Source organism: Carassius auratus, chromosome 3 (genome assembly GCF_003368295.1).
Source record: "Carassius auratus strain Wakin chromosome 3, ASM336829v1, whole genome shotgun sequence".
Taxonomy (NCBI): domain Eukaryota; kingdom Metazoa; phylum Chordata; class Actinopteri; order Cypriniformes; family Cyprinidae; genus Carassius; species Carassius auratus.
In genome coordinates, this window is record NC_039245.1 from 22,879,882 (window position 1) to 22,899,331 (window position 19,450).

The 19,450-nt window shown below is 36.9% G+C and overlaps 1 protein-coding gene across 3 annotated transcripts; it reads left to right on the plus strand.

Annotated features, from left to right (window-relative positions):
* Positions 1–1,350: 1,350 nt before the first annotated feature.
* On the plus strand, positions 1,351–18,415 carry LOC113051358 (cdc42 effector protein 4-like). 3 transcript variants are annotated; one of them, XM_026215029.1, is made up of 2 exons: positions 1,351–1,598; positions 15,166–18,415. In XM_026215029.1, exon 2 carries the CDS (start codon positions 15,341–15,343, stop codon positions 16,346–16,348), a length of 1,008 nt encoding a protein of 335 aa, XP_026070814.1. In that variant the 5' UTR covers positions 1,351–1,598; positions 15,166–15,340; the 3' UTR covers positions 16,349–18,415. The 3 variants fall into 3 exon arrangements, with proteins under 3 accessions (XP_026070814.1, XP_026070823.1, XP_026070831.1); XM_026215038.1 differs by lacking the exon at positions 1,351–1,598 and adding an exon at positions 13,906–14,112; XM_026215046.1 differs by lacking the exon at positions 1,351–1,598 and adding an exon at positions 13,906–14,106.
* The last annotated feature ends 1,035 nt before the right edge of the window (positions 18,416–19,450 follow it).

The following is a 19,450-nucleotide window of genomic DNA, read 5'->3' on the forward strand; positions in this document are numbered from 1 at the left end:
AAGAAAAATCCATAAAGAGAGATTGTTCTGCAGTTCTTGCTTCCTTCCCCTGCAGCTACACTGGAAACCGATTTGGGCCAGATGAGAATGGTTAAGTGAGCACTGAATCATTTAACATCCAAAGAAACTGAGCTTGGTTGTAAGAGAGTATGCCTGGAGATAATCTCTTTATTCCAGGCTGGAAAACATCGATCTGGACATCAGGGGCTAAGAGCAGAGATGTCACAAGAGAGATGAGAAATAATAAGCCAATAGGGAGGAGAGGCCTAGCTTATAGTGTGGCCTACACAGACAAAACCCATCAACAATCAGACCTACACACATTACAAGTATGCTTTATCATATGAAATTAAATCAACACATATATAATGGTAAGAAGAGTAATTGCATGATGCAAGATTGTGAAGAAGACTTTCTCAATGTACTTTTGTCACAGTTTATGCAATTATGAACATGAAAGACTTTTAGTAATAATGTGCTGTATCTTTTACTATGTAACTGCCACTGATGGTTCAAGATGACAGAAAACTAAAAAAAACAACAACACTGTGATATTGTTTGCCTGTTGAGAGCAGATAGTGATCTCACTGTTCAAACATGCCTTTTTTCTGCACACATAGCACAAAAGGCCTTGAACTGCAAGAGAATACTTCTCTTTAGTTTAGACTCATGTCTGAGGTGCAAATTACATATAATGGCCATTTGCAAGTTTATTTATTTGAATATAAACAAAACAGTTAAACCCTGCGAGTACTGACTAGACCTTCAGTTGCAAAACGACTAACAGTTGTTCCCTGCGAGATCCTTATCAAGTTTGTTTCATTTCAAATTGTCATCCAAAGACAAAGGCAGGGCCACTGGGAGGGCAGCCTCAGTAACACCCTTTTTTGCACACAGTAAGGACTGTTTAAGGATTAATTGAAAAAACAAAATAAATAAATAAATTCAGCACCACAGAAATTAATCTGAACAGGATGTTCATCTTTTATTGCTTTTATAGGTCAGACGGATCTAAAAATCATTCATAAAAACAATGCTCCAGTTTAATAATGGAGTAAATGTAAACAGGTCACATTACATTCGAAAGAAAAAATACTATAATTACATTGCCTTAATTTAGCAAATTAAATATATTTAAATAATATATAATTATAGTAAGTTTATATATAAATTAAATTATAATATGTGTTCTTGATATATTTCATGAAATTAATCAAAATTGTGAAGTTTAAAGTGTAAAAGCAACCAGTCCATAGTGCGCTAGATCTATTAATTGTGCTGTGTCTTTAAGCGCGGCGTGTATATAGGGGCGTGTCTAATATAAAATGGGCGTGTCTGTTGACATAAGGGGCGGGTTTGGGTGAATTATTGCACAGAGCGGTGAATTTACAGCAGAGCTTGACACAGGAAGGATGCGGGCGGCTGTCTGTGTGTATTGTCACAACTGAAAGATACATGTGTTACCTTTAGAGAATCAACAGAAAACAGCACGGGGATATTTTAGGCTCAAACAAACTAACAGAAAGGCTTTTTTAATTGCACCCCGGGGATAGGCTAAAACCACAAGCTGGAAAGTGCATGGATCACACCATTAAACGGTAAGTTTTTAACTTGATATTTTACACAATTAAAACATGCATGGATAGCGATTATTTCAGCACTCTCGTGACATTTGTGAACGTAAATTAGGCTTATACGAAGTAAAATCAAGTGTAGAATTATTTTTTTAGTAGCTAGGTGTATTGAGTTGCGTCAAATTATTTGGTTGGTTTGTTGAGCCAGACCACTTATTAGTTTGCACTCTTGCACAAGACCTCCATCAGTCTTCAAAGCCATGGTCGAAGAAGGGAGGGTCCCCAATCTCCCTGGAAAGCTGTTTATCATTTCGAGTATATATGGTGGTTATTACAATATAGAAGTAAACAATGCAACTGTTAAACATTTGCATAAACACGTTTCCTTTCCTCTGATAGAAGCGCATTCCGTGTGTCCATTGTTTATTTCTATGAGGATCCATCATCATTATCACTGTTTCACATGGCCAGCTGGGTCATTGTTCATTATGTGCTCGTGCGCTTCACGCTACATTCACGAGTCAGACGGTCTTAAATATTGGTGTTCTCCTCATGTTCCCCATCAAGAGCTCAGATTTGCTCAATCGACAACACACGTCGTTTTTATTGCGACACGGGCGCTTCTCGGTCACTGTGCTGATGGCCATGTGTATGGTTGATATGAAATATTGCCGGGCGCACAGCATGTTGTGAACTGAATGCAGGATTATAAACGGAACTGAGAGGTCTGAATCTGTCACAAAGGAAGATCCAGTGTGCTCATGGCAATGTAATGAACTTGAATGTCCAGAGTCTGACCTACATTGTAACACCAATGTCTTTATGAAGGGAGATAAAAGGTTAAATGATGATTTAAAACATTATTAATGCAATATATGCATCTGAGTGTGTGTTGTTATTTTATATATATGTAGGCTACACATACATTATAATAAGGCAATTGCTAGACATATTATGAGATATAAATTGGCATAGAGACCTACTTGCTCAGAAAAAAATCTGAATTGCAAGATATAAACTCATTTTTAAGTATTCAGGTTTTCAGTTAATGACTTGCTATTCTGAATATTTATCTTGCAGCTTTTGCTTTTTTTCTCAGAATTCTGAGTTCACAGCTCATACTTCAGTTTTTGCCACTGAATATATATATATATATATATATATATATATATATATATATATATATATATATATATATATATATATATATATATATATATATATATATATATATATATAAACAATAGTAATTGGTTTTATATCTCACTATTCTGAGTGCATATAATTCCACTAAAATCGCTTTGAAGTCAGAAGTTAGTTAAAAGTCAGTTTTAAGAAAAACAAATATCATTTGATTAAAGATGGCATTTGGCTAATTTTATATTCTATTCCTTATGTAATGAATTTCAAAAATCACAGAATAAAAGCATTCCCAATTATTTCACATTAACAACAGCTGTAATAGCTGTCGTTTGTTGATGGTAACGATTCTACATTATTGTAAAGGCCTAATCACCATATGAATTCATGGTTGACGTTGGCAGTGACATATGGAGCAACACTAGTGTGTCTGAAGGTCTGTGTTTACACACGTGTGTCCACTCCACACATGTGCATGAGTACCAGTTGATGAATGTGTTTGTTTAGTCAGAGAATTTCAGCACCCGCTGGTCATCCTGGTACCAAGTTTAATGTGTTTCCTGTCTCCGTAAACAGACTGCCAGGAACAGACGTGCACGTTTATGTACACATTGCCCACATATGTTTTATTTCTGTTAGTCTACTGGAAATGACTTCCGTTAATTTGTTGAGAAAATCTGTTCCTCAAACTTTTAGGAGAACAATATCTCAATTTTACCTGCATTTATGTCAGAATTAGCAGAAGTGTGTGTTCGTCTCTGGAAGTCAGTGTTGGCACTTTTAGTATTTTAGCTTTTTCATTTGCTCTTTAATAGTATGCCATGAATCTCATTACTGTACTGTTCAACAGCCCTGGGCCTTTTTCAAAGAGTCTTAATTATGAGATCTTTTGTCAGCCTCAGTGGGATCATTGGGTTGTTTCCTAATGGGAATTTAGATCAACTGGTGTTAAAAGGATGGTATTAGATTTCCAGTAAAAGAGCACATTGATATACAGTAAAAAGACCACAGTATGTTTTTACAGTGGTATCTATCTCTGTGATGTGTGTGAGCATGTCCTCGACAGTTCTGCATGTCAGTGTGTGGCTGAACATGTGTCCTGCCTTTTTTACGTTTCAGGGAATTCTTCCGCATAAACTATATTTTTCCCCCAGAACAGGGCATTGGAAGCACTGTCATGTGCAGGAAGCTGGAAAATGGCTGAAAGAGCTGTTAGTATGTAGCGTGGAATCCTCATACGAATACAGATGTTAAGAGGAATGAGATTAGGTGGAAATAACATGCTTGATGAAACCAATTGCAGATGGAGATATCACATGAGATTTATTTGACATGATACAGTGGGCAGGGTACAGTTATGTGAATCCAACCTCATCCAAACCAACAATAACTCTCTTTCTCTGATCCACTGCCAATTCACTGACCGCGATATAAACTTTGTGTAACCTCTCCAAACTAACCGTGAGACATCAGAATCTTGCACAGGACAAGCGGCAGAATATCAGAATGAAGTCTAAATATAAAACTATTGTCACTTCTCCTGCACCAGCTATGCTATGGGCATGATACCTCAAATCAAGCAGCTTGTTGAGGAAACTACTCAACTGTGCATTAGATTTCCAGATTCCATAAGTGAAATTTTGTTAATCGTCCCCTTTTAATCCAGTGAATTTGCTTGACTTCTCCAGTTGTTCCAGTCTTACTTGGTTTGGATTAAGGATAATTTTTATTTATTTATTTTTTTTGTTTTTGTTTTAACATTTACTTAAAATTTATACCCAATAAAATATTTTAGAACTTTTTGTAACTAGAAAAATGTATATTCAATATAAAAATGATTGGGTTTTTAATTTGTTTTTATTTTTTTTATCTATTATTATTATTATTATTTTTTAATGAAATAAATACAACTTTCCAGGTTTAGAAAATCACACTTTTAAAATTAGACTAGCTTATGTATTAAGCTTTTCCAATGTTATGAAAATCCTGGTTAAACAGAAGACAAAAGGTGTTTTTGGGTTAATAAAAGTACTAATTTTGTTTTATCCTTAGGTGTTTTATCTTCTTTTAACACCTGCTTTGGCATTTAAAATTTTAAGGGGTCATGAAATGTTGTTTCCTGAAGTGTACTTGTAATCTTGGTAAGTTTTCTTTTCACCAAAAATGGTCATCATTTAGATATAAATGGTCATTTTCTTAGCTAATATGGAGCATCGTGGGATATGTTTTGAGAGATTGCACTAAATCACTCAGTTCTCTTCGAAATGTTGTGCCGGATTACACGGAATAGGACTAAAATCTTTGTTAACATTCATATTTTTACATTTTTCGTATGCGGTATAATTGCCTCATACAGTCAGTTGTATTCATGCAAATCCACTCTGCGCTCTTGAGAAAGTGATGAAACGAAAGTGTGAATGAAAGTGAGTGTGTGACAAAATAAGAGGGGAGTGTCAGGATGATAAGTGGTCACAGGAGATGCATTAACGTATGTTAAGGCCAGCAGTAAACATTAATGTGTCTCAGCAGATCACTTGTGATCGTATCATGTAAGCCCCTTTCACAATGAGATTCCAGATAATACATGGGTAATGTGTCCCGGCGACTGTTCCCGGATCGTTAGATTTAGGTTCATTCGCACTGCAAGTTATTTCCCAGAATCTGTGCGTGCGTTCATACACAACCTGCAAAGGTGTAGTAATGACACGTGACATCAGGTTGTGATGTGTAATGCACAAGTCGAAAACGCTAAGTACGTTAACTTTCACTTAAACTGCCGAACAAGATCAGCTTCCACACGGATGATGAGGAGCTAACGGATCTCTGCTTTGTTACAGTCTGCACTTTTTTTTGTTGTTGCAAACATTGATCCGCCTTCATAACCCCTGGTAAAAGAGTCGCACGATAACGTGGGTCATCACTACGATATACCCTTTACTGCATTTGTTCTGTTTTTTTTTCAAACAGAGCTTGTTCTGGGACTGAACCAGGTAATGTTTTTTAGGTCCCCAACCCCGGATCAATACCAGAATCAATCCTGGCATGGGTTTGCATTCATATTGAAGGCACTCCGGCAGTTTTTTTTTTGGGACCAACATGCAGTGTGAAAGGGGCTACAGAAACCGGGGCTAAAAAACCACTTTGCAATCGTTTTGTGAAATCTATTGTAACACAAATTGTGTCTTATCTTTTATAATCTATTCATTATCAGAATATTTGATAGAAGGGAAAGGTGCATTGTGTAGGTTACTAGGTAATTGTAGAGGCATATTTTGTTGTTGTTGTACAATGAAACGTTCTCTGGAAGTTACAAGCCATTGTTTGAATATCTGAGTGTGGCTTTGTCACTCATTCTCCTCCTTTTTTCCATGATGCATCACCATAAAAGCAAAAAAAATCTTCAGATCTCCTCTCTGAGTGTCGAGACGGCATTTCAGCTATTTAAAATGATGGATCCCATCACTGGAAACATTCTGGGCATGTTTTATGACTGCAGACCGTGTGTTTTTAAAGACACTTGTTGGGCCTGTAACATCACACCTGGTTAGGAGGAGAATGTTTTTAATGTTAACAGTTGGTTGTCAAACCTGCCCTTTAGGTGAAATAGACTCTCAGTAAAGTAAAATAATTACGGTGCAAAGGAGAGTTCATGCAGTGGGGGTGATCACATTTGTAGCTTCGTATGCTAATCTAGATTCTTTTGCACTGTGCACGGCCAAATGTATTTATCATCAAAGATTAATAAGAATGAAACATAAGTGAAACACTGTCAAGTGTAGTTCCATGAGTTCATTATTCTATAAAGCTGAGATGATTTAATCCAATTATGCGTCTAAAGGTGTACATGCAATAAAAGAATCGACGTTTTATAAGTTGTCCACCTTTTAATTTTGTATGCATCACTTCGATTTGTGCCAGATTTACAGTAAATTGGATGCATGGATGCAATTTGTACGGAAACATGGTTGTAAATAAGTTGCATGAAGTTGCATGAAGTTCATCCTAAATGTCAGTGGAGCACCAAAAGCAGTCCAAAAGCGTTTTTGGATGCCTGCTGTGTTGTTTGTTTGTTTAGTGTGATGGGCAATTGAGTTTATGGTGTGTTTATGCTCCTGCGGAAGGGCCGGGAGTTGGTTTTTGTTGGGATGGGTTTTTGTAGGGCGTAGACACTTTGCCCTTCCTGTCCAAAACCCTAGTTTGCAATCTCTATCTGTTTCACATCATTCTGTCTCTGTCACTGCACCAGAATCAACTGTATTTCACTTGATAATTCAGACTTGATGTACTGATTTTAAAGTGCTGTTCGTGGGTTAGGTCAGTATTCATTCATTGTTTTACTCCCGGCCCCTAAAGTTTAATGACATAGATTGAACTGCCCCCAAATCATCATAAAATGGCGCTTAAACAATAAGAACAATAACTATAAAGCTAACTTGAACAACTCTATTAGCATTTATACCAAGAGATGATAACATTCTGGTCATCATAAGCACATGCTGCAGTTTTGTCGCCAACACTTTAAAGCAAGATTGGTTCTGATTGGCTCTCAATGTTTTTATCATTCATCAGATGGGGAAAAAAATATGTTCTGAAAGTGATTCCAATGAAATTGTTCTATTTTAATAGAATTAGAATGCTTATAGAAACTATTATAGTTATAGTCCTGTGTGTATAGATACATTAACACTACATTTAATTCCATCACTTCAAGCCTTTTTCTCCATCATTAGTCACAGTCTGTTCACTGGCTGTCTGATGCGTTTGGCAAACTAAACTTTGATATTTAAGCAATGCATATAAATGCAAATTGAGTTTACAGAATTGATACAATTACCACTTTTAAGGAGGAACCAATAGTACTTCGCAAAGTTTTCCAGGTTAATGAAATCAAAATTTTAAAAGATACTTACTTAGTAGCAACTAAATACTTAATTGAAACTGAAGCACCATTATTTGAATTCTTGTTTCCCCAAACTTGTCTGTCGTTAAGGTCTTGTCTATTTTAGATTAACTTTGCCCTTAAACTGCAGGCAACTACAAAACAAACTGTGGTTTGCTTTTTACAAGTCTCTCAGATGGTCAGTTCCTGTCTGAGTAAGTGGTTTATGCCAGATAGTAGAGCGATACAGCCGTGTATATGGGGAGCTTTAGCCGTGTGTTTGTCTTGATGTCATCTGTCTGCCGGTATTTTGGGAGCAGTATCTGGGCTGTCCTCTCAAAAATATACAGCTTTGCAAATATTTTGCTTTGGAGCAGAATGAATAGAGATGTGCTGATTTGATTGTTCCTGCCAATAACAATGGATTGTGTGTGTAAGCGCCAACATTTCCACGGTGTGAATAATCCTGTAGACCTGTGCATGGCTTTATTGTTCTTTAGTTATATAGTTATACAGTGAAAATATTTGCATGGTTATTTTAGTATTGTACCTTTATATCAAGTACTTGTTTTTTTTAATAAAAAAAAATTAAAATTAAAATTAAAGATGATGGATTTGGGGAGACCGGGGACAAAGGAAACAAATATAAATATAATTATATGAAAATATCTAAAAATTAATTTACAAATAAATGAAAGGAAATCTAAAAATTTAAAAGTAAGAATGTAAATATAAAATTAATAAGCAAGAAAACAGAAGTAAAAATATAAATGAATGTGAGAATGTTTTGTAAATATAAGAACAAAAAAGTAAAATATACAAATAAATGTAAATAAAAGAAGAGATACAAATATAAATGTACAAATAAACAAGAAATAAAAGTATACATAAATATGAACATTTATTAAATATAAAAAATACATGTAAATATCAAAACAAGAAATAAACATGGAAAATAAATAAGAAATAAAAATATATTATATAAATATAAAAAAGAAATGAATACAAGTAGAAAAATAAATGAACATGGAAAAATAAGCCTTATTTAACATAAACATTTTTAATCTATTAAATAAAAAAATGAATGCTAATAAATATAAAAAATGGCTAAATTATAATAAATGTCAATTAATTATCTTTTCAGTTGAAAATATGCTTTAATAAAGTTTTTTTTTTTCATATTTTGCATATTCCTCTGATTTGTCGTTTTAAATGGGTCATTAAAACTGCCCTCATTCTCGCAACCTAGATCAAATCTTGGATGGTCAAATCATTCCACTCATTTTCTCAAGTCTCCTCACTCTTGCTGTTCTAGTTACCCTAGTTACAATCACCCCCGGTCTCTTCTGTGACATATAATACAGCAGACATTTTTCAGTCTGACTGTAGTACATTTATAATGTTGGGTGGCAAGGTGAGGCTCCATTTTTATTTGTAGTCAAGATGGTTACATCTAAATCAACACAAAGCAATCAAGATATTGACACCCAAGATAACGCCGGCTTTAACCTTTTGACTGGCCTGTTTGAAAGCCCCATCCTGACTATTGTCATGCTTGTGTGCCACATTCAGCCCAGTAGCCTTTTGTGAGCAAATGCAGATGACACCTCATGGAAGGAGGCGTAACGTGTGAAGGGAGGAAGAGAAGTTATCGAGGGACCATTGTGTGAAGATTATCTTATCTCAGGTGAATAATATTTACTCGCCCTTCCCCTCATCCTTTCAGCATGCAGCTTCAGATCTCCATGAATAATGACAGGCTTGAAGCATTATCCGAGGCCTGTTTGTGCAGCACTGCTTGATCAGCTGCCTTTTCAGAGCTGGCCTGATTTGGTTTTTAGGGTTATCAGTATCTGGGTGGACAAATGGGCTGAGAAGAGAGAGCATTGTGGGTAATTGAATCAGCTCTGCTTAGTGTCTGCTCTCCAGATCAAATATTTAGGCTATTTCTGGTTACGCCGATGTAAGATGTTTCACAAGCGGATGATACCTATGCATCTATTTTTAAAAAATCCTGTCAGAGGTTGACATTTTGCACACTCTCTTTAAAGGCCTGTTCACATCACAGGGCATGAAAATAGGACACAAAATACCTTTGTTTGTGTGTTTTATTTTTTGTAATCTTCAGTGTGAACTCTTGCTTTAAAGTGAGAGTATTTTATGTTTTTATGCAGTGTGATTTACATTGTATTCAGTGTATACACTTTGCTGTTTTGCTATATATACCATTATTGTGTTTCTTAATATTTTAAATGAGCTTTTAGTTTTCATTGTAAATTTTATCTGCTTTTGTTATTATTATTATTATTATTATTATTTCTAATATTATTTCAAAATTCCATTTTAGAGTTAGTAATTGTAGTAGTTTAATAAATATTTTAAATGTTGCCTTATTTAGACTTAGTTTTTTTTTTTTTTTTTTTTTTTTTAAGTTAGTTAAAATAACAACACTTGATATGTTGCATGAATACATCTAAAATAAATTTCTAAAATGTAGGCATTTGTGTTACCAAATCCTGGTTGATATTGTACCATCATCATTTTTTTTTTTTTTTTTTTGATACAAATTTCAGTAGGGTTTGTATATAATTAGTTTGTTACAAATTACATGCATTTGCTATAGTAATAACAGTATTTATGAATAATTACAAGTAAATAAATCAGGTTAAATTCTGCTGTATAGCAGCAGCTCTAACAAACTAACACCAAACCAAAATCCAATCCTAACCTTGCATGCGTTTAAGTAATGTTGCTCAGTACTTAATTGTAGAATTACAGTATAACTGACAGCTCAAACATGTAACTATTGGTTTGTTTACCAGTCTTGTGTCCCCTTTTGTTTAAAGATCTGTGGTAATGTTACTGCATGAGTCTCTGTCTGTGCGGCCCTGGGGTCATGAGGACCTCTATCAAGGTCATTGGCTCCTAACTGACCCTGACAGTCGGATCTGTCCCAACTGGATACACATACCTCATCTCATCACATCACTTTTTCAAGTTGCCGGCTTTTCAAAGCATAAGGAATTAAAGCAAAAAGGCGTCTTTTTATGCTTCATCTGCAGTCTTTTTATTAGCTGATTTGAAGTTTCTGGTATGAAGCAGAATGCATGTGATCAATAATTTATGGTTAAGATTTATAATAAAAGAAGACTGCTCACGTGTCTCTGGGCGCCTCTGCTCAGGCAGGCAAAGAAAAACTCCCACAGATCATTCACTGTCGGAGTGCTAGGATGCACTCAGCACTTTTGTTTGATTCACACAGAGATGCTTGTTCGCAAAGAGTGGGCTTTCTGTTCATCCACTGCAAAGACCAAAGACAACTTGAAGTGCATGTGACACGCCAGTGTGCTTCGTCCTTAAACAGCATGTTTCACTGTCTTAATGTTGTCATTAAATGAGACAAATACTTATGCATAGTTCACTTTTAAAGATGTGTAAATGTGTGTAATTTCTGCACAAGTAAAGACAACCTGACCCCGAAATAGATTGAATGTTATGTTTTATGTTATGTGATGTGATGTTAATTAGAATATATTATCTGTATATCCACAACTCAACGTTGGACAAAAATATTATATGTTATATTATACCTACATATAATTACATTACATTACATTACATAATATTATATTATATTATATTATATTATATTATATTATATTATATTATATTATATTATATTATATTATATTATATTATATTATATACAACCCTACACAAGCCCTATGTAGATTAATATGATATATGATATTGTTGTATACTCAACCTACATTGGCCAAAAAATATTATATTGTACTATATTATATTCCTCTTTATTTTTTATTTGAATGAGGGGGAAAAGTTGATGCAGTATTCAGACTTTCAAAGTCAGGATTTGTGGATCGCTCTGAGATGCTTGTTGAAACCGAAGCCACCCCAAGTGCATTATGCGTGTGTCTGATGTGTGTATGTTTTTCTGTGAGATTTACTAAACCTCCTACACTCACAACACTGGGTCAAAGGTTAGTACGTGTAGGGTCGCAGGGATGTAGAAAAGGAGGAGTGTATAGTGGGAGACAGGGAGGTGTGTTAAGTCTGTACAGAGGAAGTCCTGCTCCCTATGTACTGTGTTACGATCACAGACAGATTGGTAGAAGGGTATTTGGAAAGTCACTCACCCCTTCAGAGGCCTGTTGTTTCCCACGCTGCCTTCCCATGCTCTCCGTTCTTACTTCATATTTACACGTCTATAAATAAACTATAAATAGAGATCATTGTTATCCGAAGGTTGTTAGACGTCCCCCAACACCTATGTGCTAACAGAACATGGGAGCTTTTGGAAACCTACTTTATTCAAGTACAAAAATTGTGTATGAATACTTCAACAATGAATATGTTATATGTCAATAATTCAATACATTTAATGTAATAATACCAAAAATGGAGCTTGCTTAGTTTAGTTAGACGTGTGTGTGTGTGTTAGGGATGCACGATATTTTGCTCAATTCGGTATTTCATACGCTGCTGTTCCAGTGCTTCCCAAATTGATGCGAAACCGGTAAACCTGAAGAACAACGCCATTGATCAAACAGATGAAACTCTATTAATGTGCGTCAAACTAATAAATACAGATGACCGTACAACTGAAATATAGCATTACATTGCATACAAAAGATGATAGAGGTGAACGAACTGACCACAGGAGGAAACACATCAAATCTTGCTCAGCATTTGTCTCATGCTCTTAGTTGTAGTGGGTGAAAAACATTAGCTGACTTTATAAAACAACAACTTTAAGCAGAAGCTAAGCAGTTGCATCGGCAGTGGTCCGAACCAATGCACAAGTGGTGAGTGGTAACATGCTATAGCTAGCACCCTTTACCTGCGCTTATGAGTTTGGACTATTAGATGCATGTTTATTTAGGTAGTTAGTTGGTTATATACACTACTGGGAGCTTTTTTTTTTAAGTGATGGTAAAGATTTTATATTGTTACAAAAAATCTTTTTTTTTTTCTGTTTCAAGTGAATGCCTTTTTGTATTTTTATTTCTTTTGATCATAGAATCCTAAAAAAAAATCAACCATGTTTCCAAAAAAATATTAAGCAGCACAAATAATAATAATAATGATAAATGTGTCATCAAATCAACATATAAGAATGATTTCTGAAGGATCATGTGACACTGAAGACTGGAGGAATGCTGCTGAAAATTCAGCTTTGTCATCACAGGAATAAATAATATATTAAAATAAATTCAACTAGAATACATTTTAAATTGTAATAACATTTTACAATATTACAGTTTTTACAGTATTTTTGATCAAGTAAATGCAGCCTTGTATGCAAGATTTTGCATAAGACATCAAAACATTTTACTGACCCCAAACTTTTGAACAGTAGGGCATGTTATTATTATTATTTTTATGATTATTATGATAAATCTGTACTGTGTTTTTTGTTTAGACCTTTTATAATTTACATGATTTAGATTGAAATAATTTTTTGTTCTCTCTTTTAATTGTATTTCTAGCTTCTGTACCAGTCTACAAACCTGGCAACAGCAGATATATATATATATATATATATATTAAATTTTATGGTTTTTGAATTATGAAATGCTTCATATATCAGTGTTAAATGGCTAAATGTAATAGCAAGGCATCAAAACTTGATTAATGCACAGCAGAAATGGTACTAATATTGACATTTGTCACCAATATACCGTGCTTTCCTGAGCATCATTTTGGATGCTGTGCAAAGGCTTGCTTTGTTTTCAGGTGGGCTCGTCATCCCTTGCTCAGAGCATCCATGAAATGATGTCATGGAATGGGTGTGTGCAGTGGAGCGCCGCAGTGCTTCATCTCTCATTGGCTAAGCCTCATCTGTGCTCTCTCTAGCCTTCAGGGAGGGTGCTGGCTGCATGTGTTCAGTCAGTCTCTAACAGAAGACACAATAGAAGATGTTCATTAGCTTTTATTTAACCAGGGATTTCTGATATTCAGTGGTTCTGAGACATGGTATGTAATTTGCACTGTGTAATTAAGCTTTAATGCAAAAGAGAGTGATAATAATATTCTAGTCATTAAAGTTGTGCATAATTGATAATCATTGTGGATAATTTAGGTTTTTAATTTAATCGTTAAATGTAATTTACATTGACCATGCAGATATATTTTGATTAGTGAACAGTACAGTTTGGGATCAACAACTTGGTTAATGCTCAGAGGAAAATGCATTTATGCTGACAGGAAACGCTAACATCTGTTTGTGTGCAAAGGGGTGTTGCTATAGAGACACAGGCAGGTAAGGACTTTACGAGGAAGTGCAGAGACAAAGCTTGTAGAAGAGGATTCAGCCAGAAAGAGGTCATGAGTTGGCTGGGCACCTCAGTGAAATTCGCTCTAGTTGTTGTTCTTTTAAAAAATTACAGCAGATCGGTGACAGGAAGAACTTGTTGCCTGCCAAGCATTTGGCCCATTTCTCACACTTAGTGTAACTTTACAAATTCGGAAATAATGCCACAGGACTCTCAGGTGAGGGTAAGCATTTTATCTTTTCAAAGTGAGGTTTGTTTAACAGCGTCAAACCTTGTAGTGGTGTTTTGAGTCTGAGGTTTGGACTTGTTTGTCTTTGTGTAAATGTGTTCATGCTTAATTTGATGTTGATTGTGGTTGTCCCTGATGATCTGGTTAGTTCAGCGAGTAGAGGTTAAGTTTAGAATCGTGTGAAATTATGCCACGAGCCATCAATAGGGTCACGGGCTTACCATGTTCCTGTCTCTGCCATTTATACAGTCATGGCTGATTCGAGAGGAAGTAGCTGTATAGATTATCTCCTCTGCAGAGCAGTAGTGTTTGATGAGATGATATTGCAGACTAAGTATCATTGGCAGCTGTTCACAATCTGTGACTATGTACTTGTGTATTCTTCGGATTATATATAGGACCATTAACAAGTCTACAAAGTGTCAGTTTTCAAAAATTAGGTTTTGATATATTTACAGTAGGAAATGTACAAAATATCTTCATGGAACGTGATCTTAACTTAATATCCTAATGATTTTTGGCATAAAAGAAAAAATGAATCATTTTCACCCATAGTTTTTTTTTTGGCTATTGCTAAAAATATTCCCCAACGACTTAAGACTTAAAATAAGGTTTGAGGCAGGTTTATTAAAATTCATCCTAAAAGGATATTACTCATGACATCATAAGTATTTCACTAAGTAGTAAAACTCTCCACTAAGTTCTTTCATCAGTCTCTGCATATCTTATTAATGATTGAGACTCCTGCAGCCTGACCACAAGAAACCTGACTCTTACCTCATCCGAATGCCAAAAACACTACTGCAGTTCAGCTCAGGGAAAAATGACACTGCAGATTCTGCTGGCACTCTGGCCAGACGCATTGATGAGACATCCTGGACCAGCCTGTGTTCTGCCCGAACTGCCAATTTCTTCTGTCTGTATTGATCTTGCACCCAGCCCTATAATTAACTTCTTGGCTTTGCATTGTGGTTTTGCTTAGAGTCTAGATGTCATATCCAGTTAACTATGAAATTTAATTTTGATCTTGTTTGTTCTCAATTATAGATTACCTCCTGTTTGGCAACTGAAGTGACGGCCATCAAGACTGGACTGAGTCGGGTTGAACAGAATCTGGTTGAACCTTTTAGGACTCGTTAAAAGGAAACCCCCTTTTAGTGAAACCACACGACCAGATAAAAAAAGAATTGTAGAACTGGGTTTGGGAGTTGTGCAAACGAAGATGCCCATCTTAAAGCAGCTGGTGACAGGGTCTCAGACCAAACGGCGCACTCGTATGGACCTCACTACTGAGATGATCAGCGCTCCCTTGGGTGACTTCCGTCACACCATGCATGTAGGGCGCAGCGGGGAAGCTTTCGGAGACACCTCTTTCCTCAGCACACGATCTGGAGAGCCATCCCGAGAAGGACACACCTATCCTCGCTCTCCGAAACCGGGACTGCTGTCTCGTACTTTCCGGGGCAGCAAGCGCTCTCAGTCCGTCACCAGAGTAGACCAGCAAGGCAACACCCTCCTTCCTTCCAGTGGGTCACCTACCTTTGTGAAGAATGCCATGTCCTTGCCCTTTCTGAACAACGAAGAAGGACAAGAGGGAGACGAGAGGGTGCTCAGGAGCTTGTCCTCCAGCCCCTCCAATGGGGCCTCTGCTGACGCATTGGACCTGGAGCTCCATGAGAAGCACTTTGGAGTGTTGACAGACCTGCGACCTTCCCCAACTTACAGGGGGGGAGGATTGAAGAAAGCTGAATCTGTGATGTCATTCCATCTTGACCTTGGGCCCTCAATGCTGGGGGAAATCCTGGGGGTCATGCAGAAGGAAGACGATGACCAGGGATTTGAAGAAGGCAAGAGCAGTGAGGGACGTGCATCTCCTCTTCCCTGCAACCAGGGAGGAGTGGATATGGATGAGGAAGCGAGGGAGGTTGTTGTCAAAGAAGAGGAACCAGAGGGGTTAGTTGCACTTGGCGAGGGTCCCGTGAGGGCTCCAAGCTCTGTTGACTTGGACATCCAGAGTGAAGGCACCAGCACCCCAGAACCACACCAAAAACACCTGCATCACCTCGACAGCTGCTCAGTTTCCAGCTCAGGTTCAGCCGTAGTAGAGGAGAAACCAACCAGTGAGCCTTATGAGGAAAATATTGGAGTTACCGACAATACCTGCAACCCAGACAATGAACCAGCCTTCTCCTCCTTCATGGAAGATGAGGATGATGAGATCCGAGTATGAAACCCTACAATCAGTAAACCTTTCTGGGGAAGGAGAGATAAATATCTCAGACTAGAATTTGACATTGTGTAAAGAAGAGAAATGCAAAGACGGTGTGTAGATGTAAGCACGTCAAAGCTGGACAGATGCCTCAGGTTCCTGTGTCCCTGTAGAGATAAGTTGGGGAGACTGCTTTAGCTCAGACACCAAAGCCATCTGTCACACTACTGACCCATGCTAAGATGAGCAGCTGGATGTGTTCAGTCCGAAAGGGACCTTCCACAAATTCCACTGATTGCTCTGCTAAAGAAAAGACATGCATAGGGGATACATACGTCACAGAACTGGTAAACTACACTTGCGCAAGCAGATGCTATTTTTAAGCCATTCTCCCAAAGTCCCATGCAGGGTCCCCAGAGTTGTAAACAAGAAATATCAGGAATTTTAAAATAAATTTAAAGGTCATTGATTTTTTTTCATGTTATTCTCAGTATTCGTTCGTGATGTGTTCTCTATAAAATTGTTTAAAAAATCCTTATCTGGTAATCATATGGAACTGGAATGGTCATGTAAATTCACTGATCAAAATATGGGGGGACCCTGCCCATGACTTGGTGCCTAAAGATAATAGTTCTTTTGATTTAGAGCACTAGCGTATTAAAATAAATCGTTTGATTTGTTCAGTGGCCCTCTGCATAAAGGTACTATATATTTTCTAAGTTTTAATCAGCACTCTTCTATTGTCATTAAAGTAACATCGTGTTGGGAGAGAGCTCTTACGAGATGATCCAAAGTGCTAAGATCTGTTTTATCATATACATTCTTGGGGTTGCATTATAAAAGATTCTCTAGATTACATATAATTCAGTCATGTATCCGGTAAACTTGCCATTTTAAAAACAACTGTGGTTAAGAAGCTCCAAAAATGTCCTTGTGCAACAGATAACACACCACGCAGGTCTGAGCTCGAATGGCAATGATTTGAAGGCTGTGGATGTTTGAGAACCTCTTCAGAGACTGATCATAGTCCACTTTTGGGAAGACTGGCAACAGGTGTCCCTCCATCAGATCTAATTTTTCAGTCTGTACATGTTTTGCATAGTAGTTGTTTGCTCAGTGTCTTGCATATCTCACCACTTCCTTCCTGCTGTTCATGGCGTGTGAGGGGAACTACTGCTGTTTATTGCTGGAGTTTTTGATCCGTTTGGTTGTCGCTGTCATTGAAACATTTACAACATTGGTTAAACAATATGTGTCAAGTAAGTCAGTTGTTAAATCATGTCTTTTAGTAAACATGTCAGTTGTATTAATTGTGATAACTCTGACATTAGCAAATTATGGCACTGTTGAGCAAAGACACTAACATTCATCAGTTCCGTTTGATCTTTTGAATTGTGTACATATGTCTACGTATGTAGCAGATGATCATGACTAAAATGAGGCCTTTATTACTGCAGATCGTCATGTGTGAATTAACTGCATAGTCTGCAGACTTGCTGTCTCTGAATTAAGGATCAGGCACTGTGAAGACAAGTCTTCGACTTCAAGCCTACAGTAACATGGGATTTATAGGGAAATCTCAGCTGCTTCATACTTGAGGTCATGCCAGCCTTAAGCAGAAAAGTGCCAAATCTAATCTAGTGTGTACTGCCTAGTAAGCCTGACTTAAGAATAATTTAACATAGTGAATGATTAAGGCTTTGCCTTAATCTGCTATGTATAATAGTATTCTTGCTAAGAATTTTTGTTTACAGTAATAAATGGTCCAAATGATCAATCTTAGATTTATTACTGTAGACAGCATTCTGTTTTATTTGCATATCCTTGTGTTAGCGGTCAATTTTAAATTTGGCAAGATAAAAACAAGTAAAAAGAGAGAAGTCTGTTGATATCTGAAACTGTGTGGCGGTGTGTGAGATGGATTGAAAGAAGTTTATCTTCGTGTTTTCCCACTTTGTGATAATAGTGCTGTTTGTCTCGCTTATCTTTGCAACAGTTTGTATGTTCATCATGTATATACATGCCTGCCAGCCTTTTCAAGGCTAGAACTGCTATATTTTTAAATAAAAGAAAAAGTTGTCCACAAAAGTGTCTTTTTCTCCATTTTAGAAATTTTCTTTTATTGGTAAGATTTGGCTATTTCATGGTGTACTGTGTAAGTGGGTTAAGTTTGAAGTTCTCAAGGAGAAAATGCCTAGGCTAATTTGCTGGTCTTAGCTGGTATAAGCTGGAAGTAGTCTCTGACCTGCTAAAGAAGAGGCTGAACCCCCACTAAAACCAGCCTGCTGACGAGCTTAGACATGGCTGGAAGACCACCTAAAACCACCCAACTAGTTTAGGCTGGTTTTAGCTGGGGGGGGGGGGGGTTCTGCAGGGTCAGTGGGATCGTCAATAAACAACCTTTTTGATTTGGGTTTATTTTGCTGTGTCGGTTATAGGAGCAAGCTAGCTTGGGAAGACCTTCACTACATAGAAGAGTAGGCTACAGATCCATTGACTAATTCAGGGCTCTCAAGTGTCACGCATTGAGCGTGACAGTCACTCATTTCGGTCTTTTGTCACGCACTCCCGCCACACATTGTATTTCTCACGCAGAAAAACTATTTATAATATATTGTTAATAAAAGTTATCTGGTCGCGCCGCTCTCACTATGGAAACCGGCAGGAATCAAGCGCGTCTCCCCTGGAGTTCTTAATCGAGTCTGCCACTTATCAGCCAATCAAAAAAGAAGAAATAGGCTACACAAAAGCCAATCAGAAAATAGCACTATTGTATCTGGGTAAGATTTAACGCAACAACCAATGAAAAAAAAAACATCCTGGAATTGTTCACCATCTTCCTCGTTCAACCACAGAGGAAACCACTGAGCTCCGAGCATCACTTTGAGCACAAAGTAAGTAATGATCTCCTGTTACAACAAATTCACAACTTGTTTGACACAAACAATGACAACTTGACTGCTGTTAGAGAATGTTTCCCAGATAATTAGCATCAGTTTTTCATGAGTGTCTGTTACTTAGCCAACAGGACTCACTGCACCAACTGCCAGGTAATGCTTTGAAGTCACATAGGGAGATAAACCTGTATGCTTATTAACAACACCTTTTCTATGGATTGAGTGG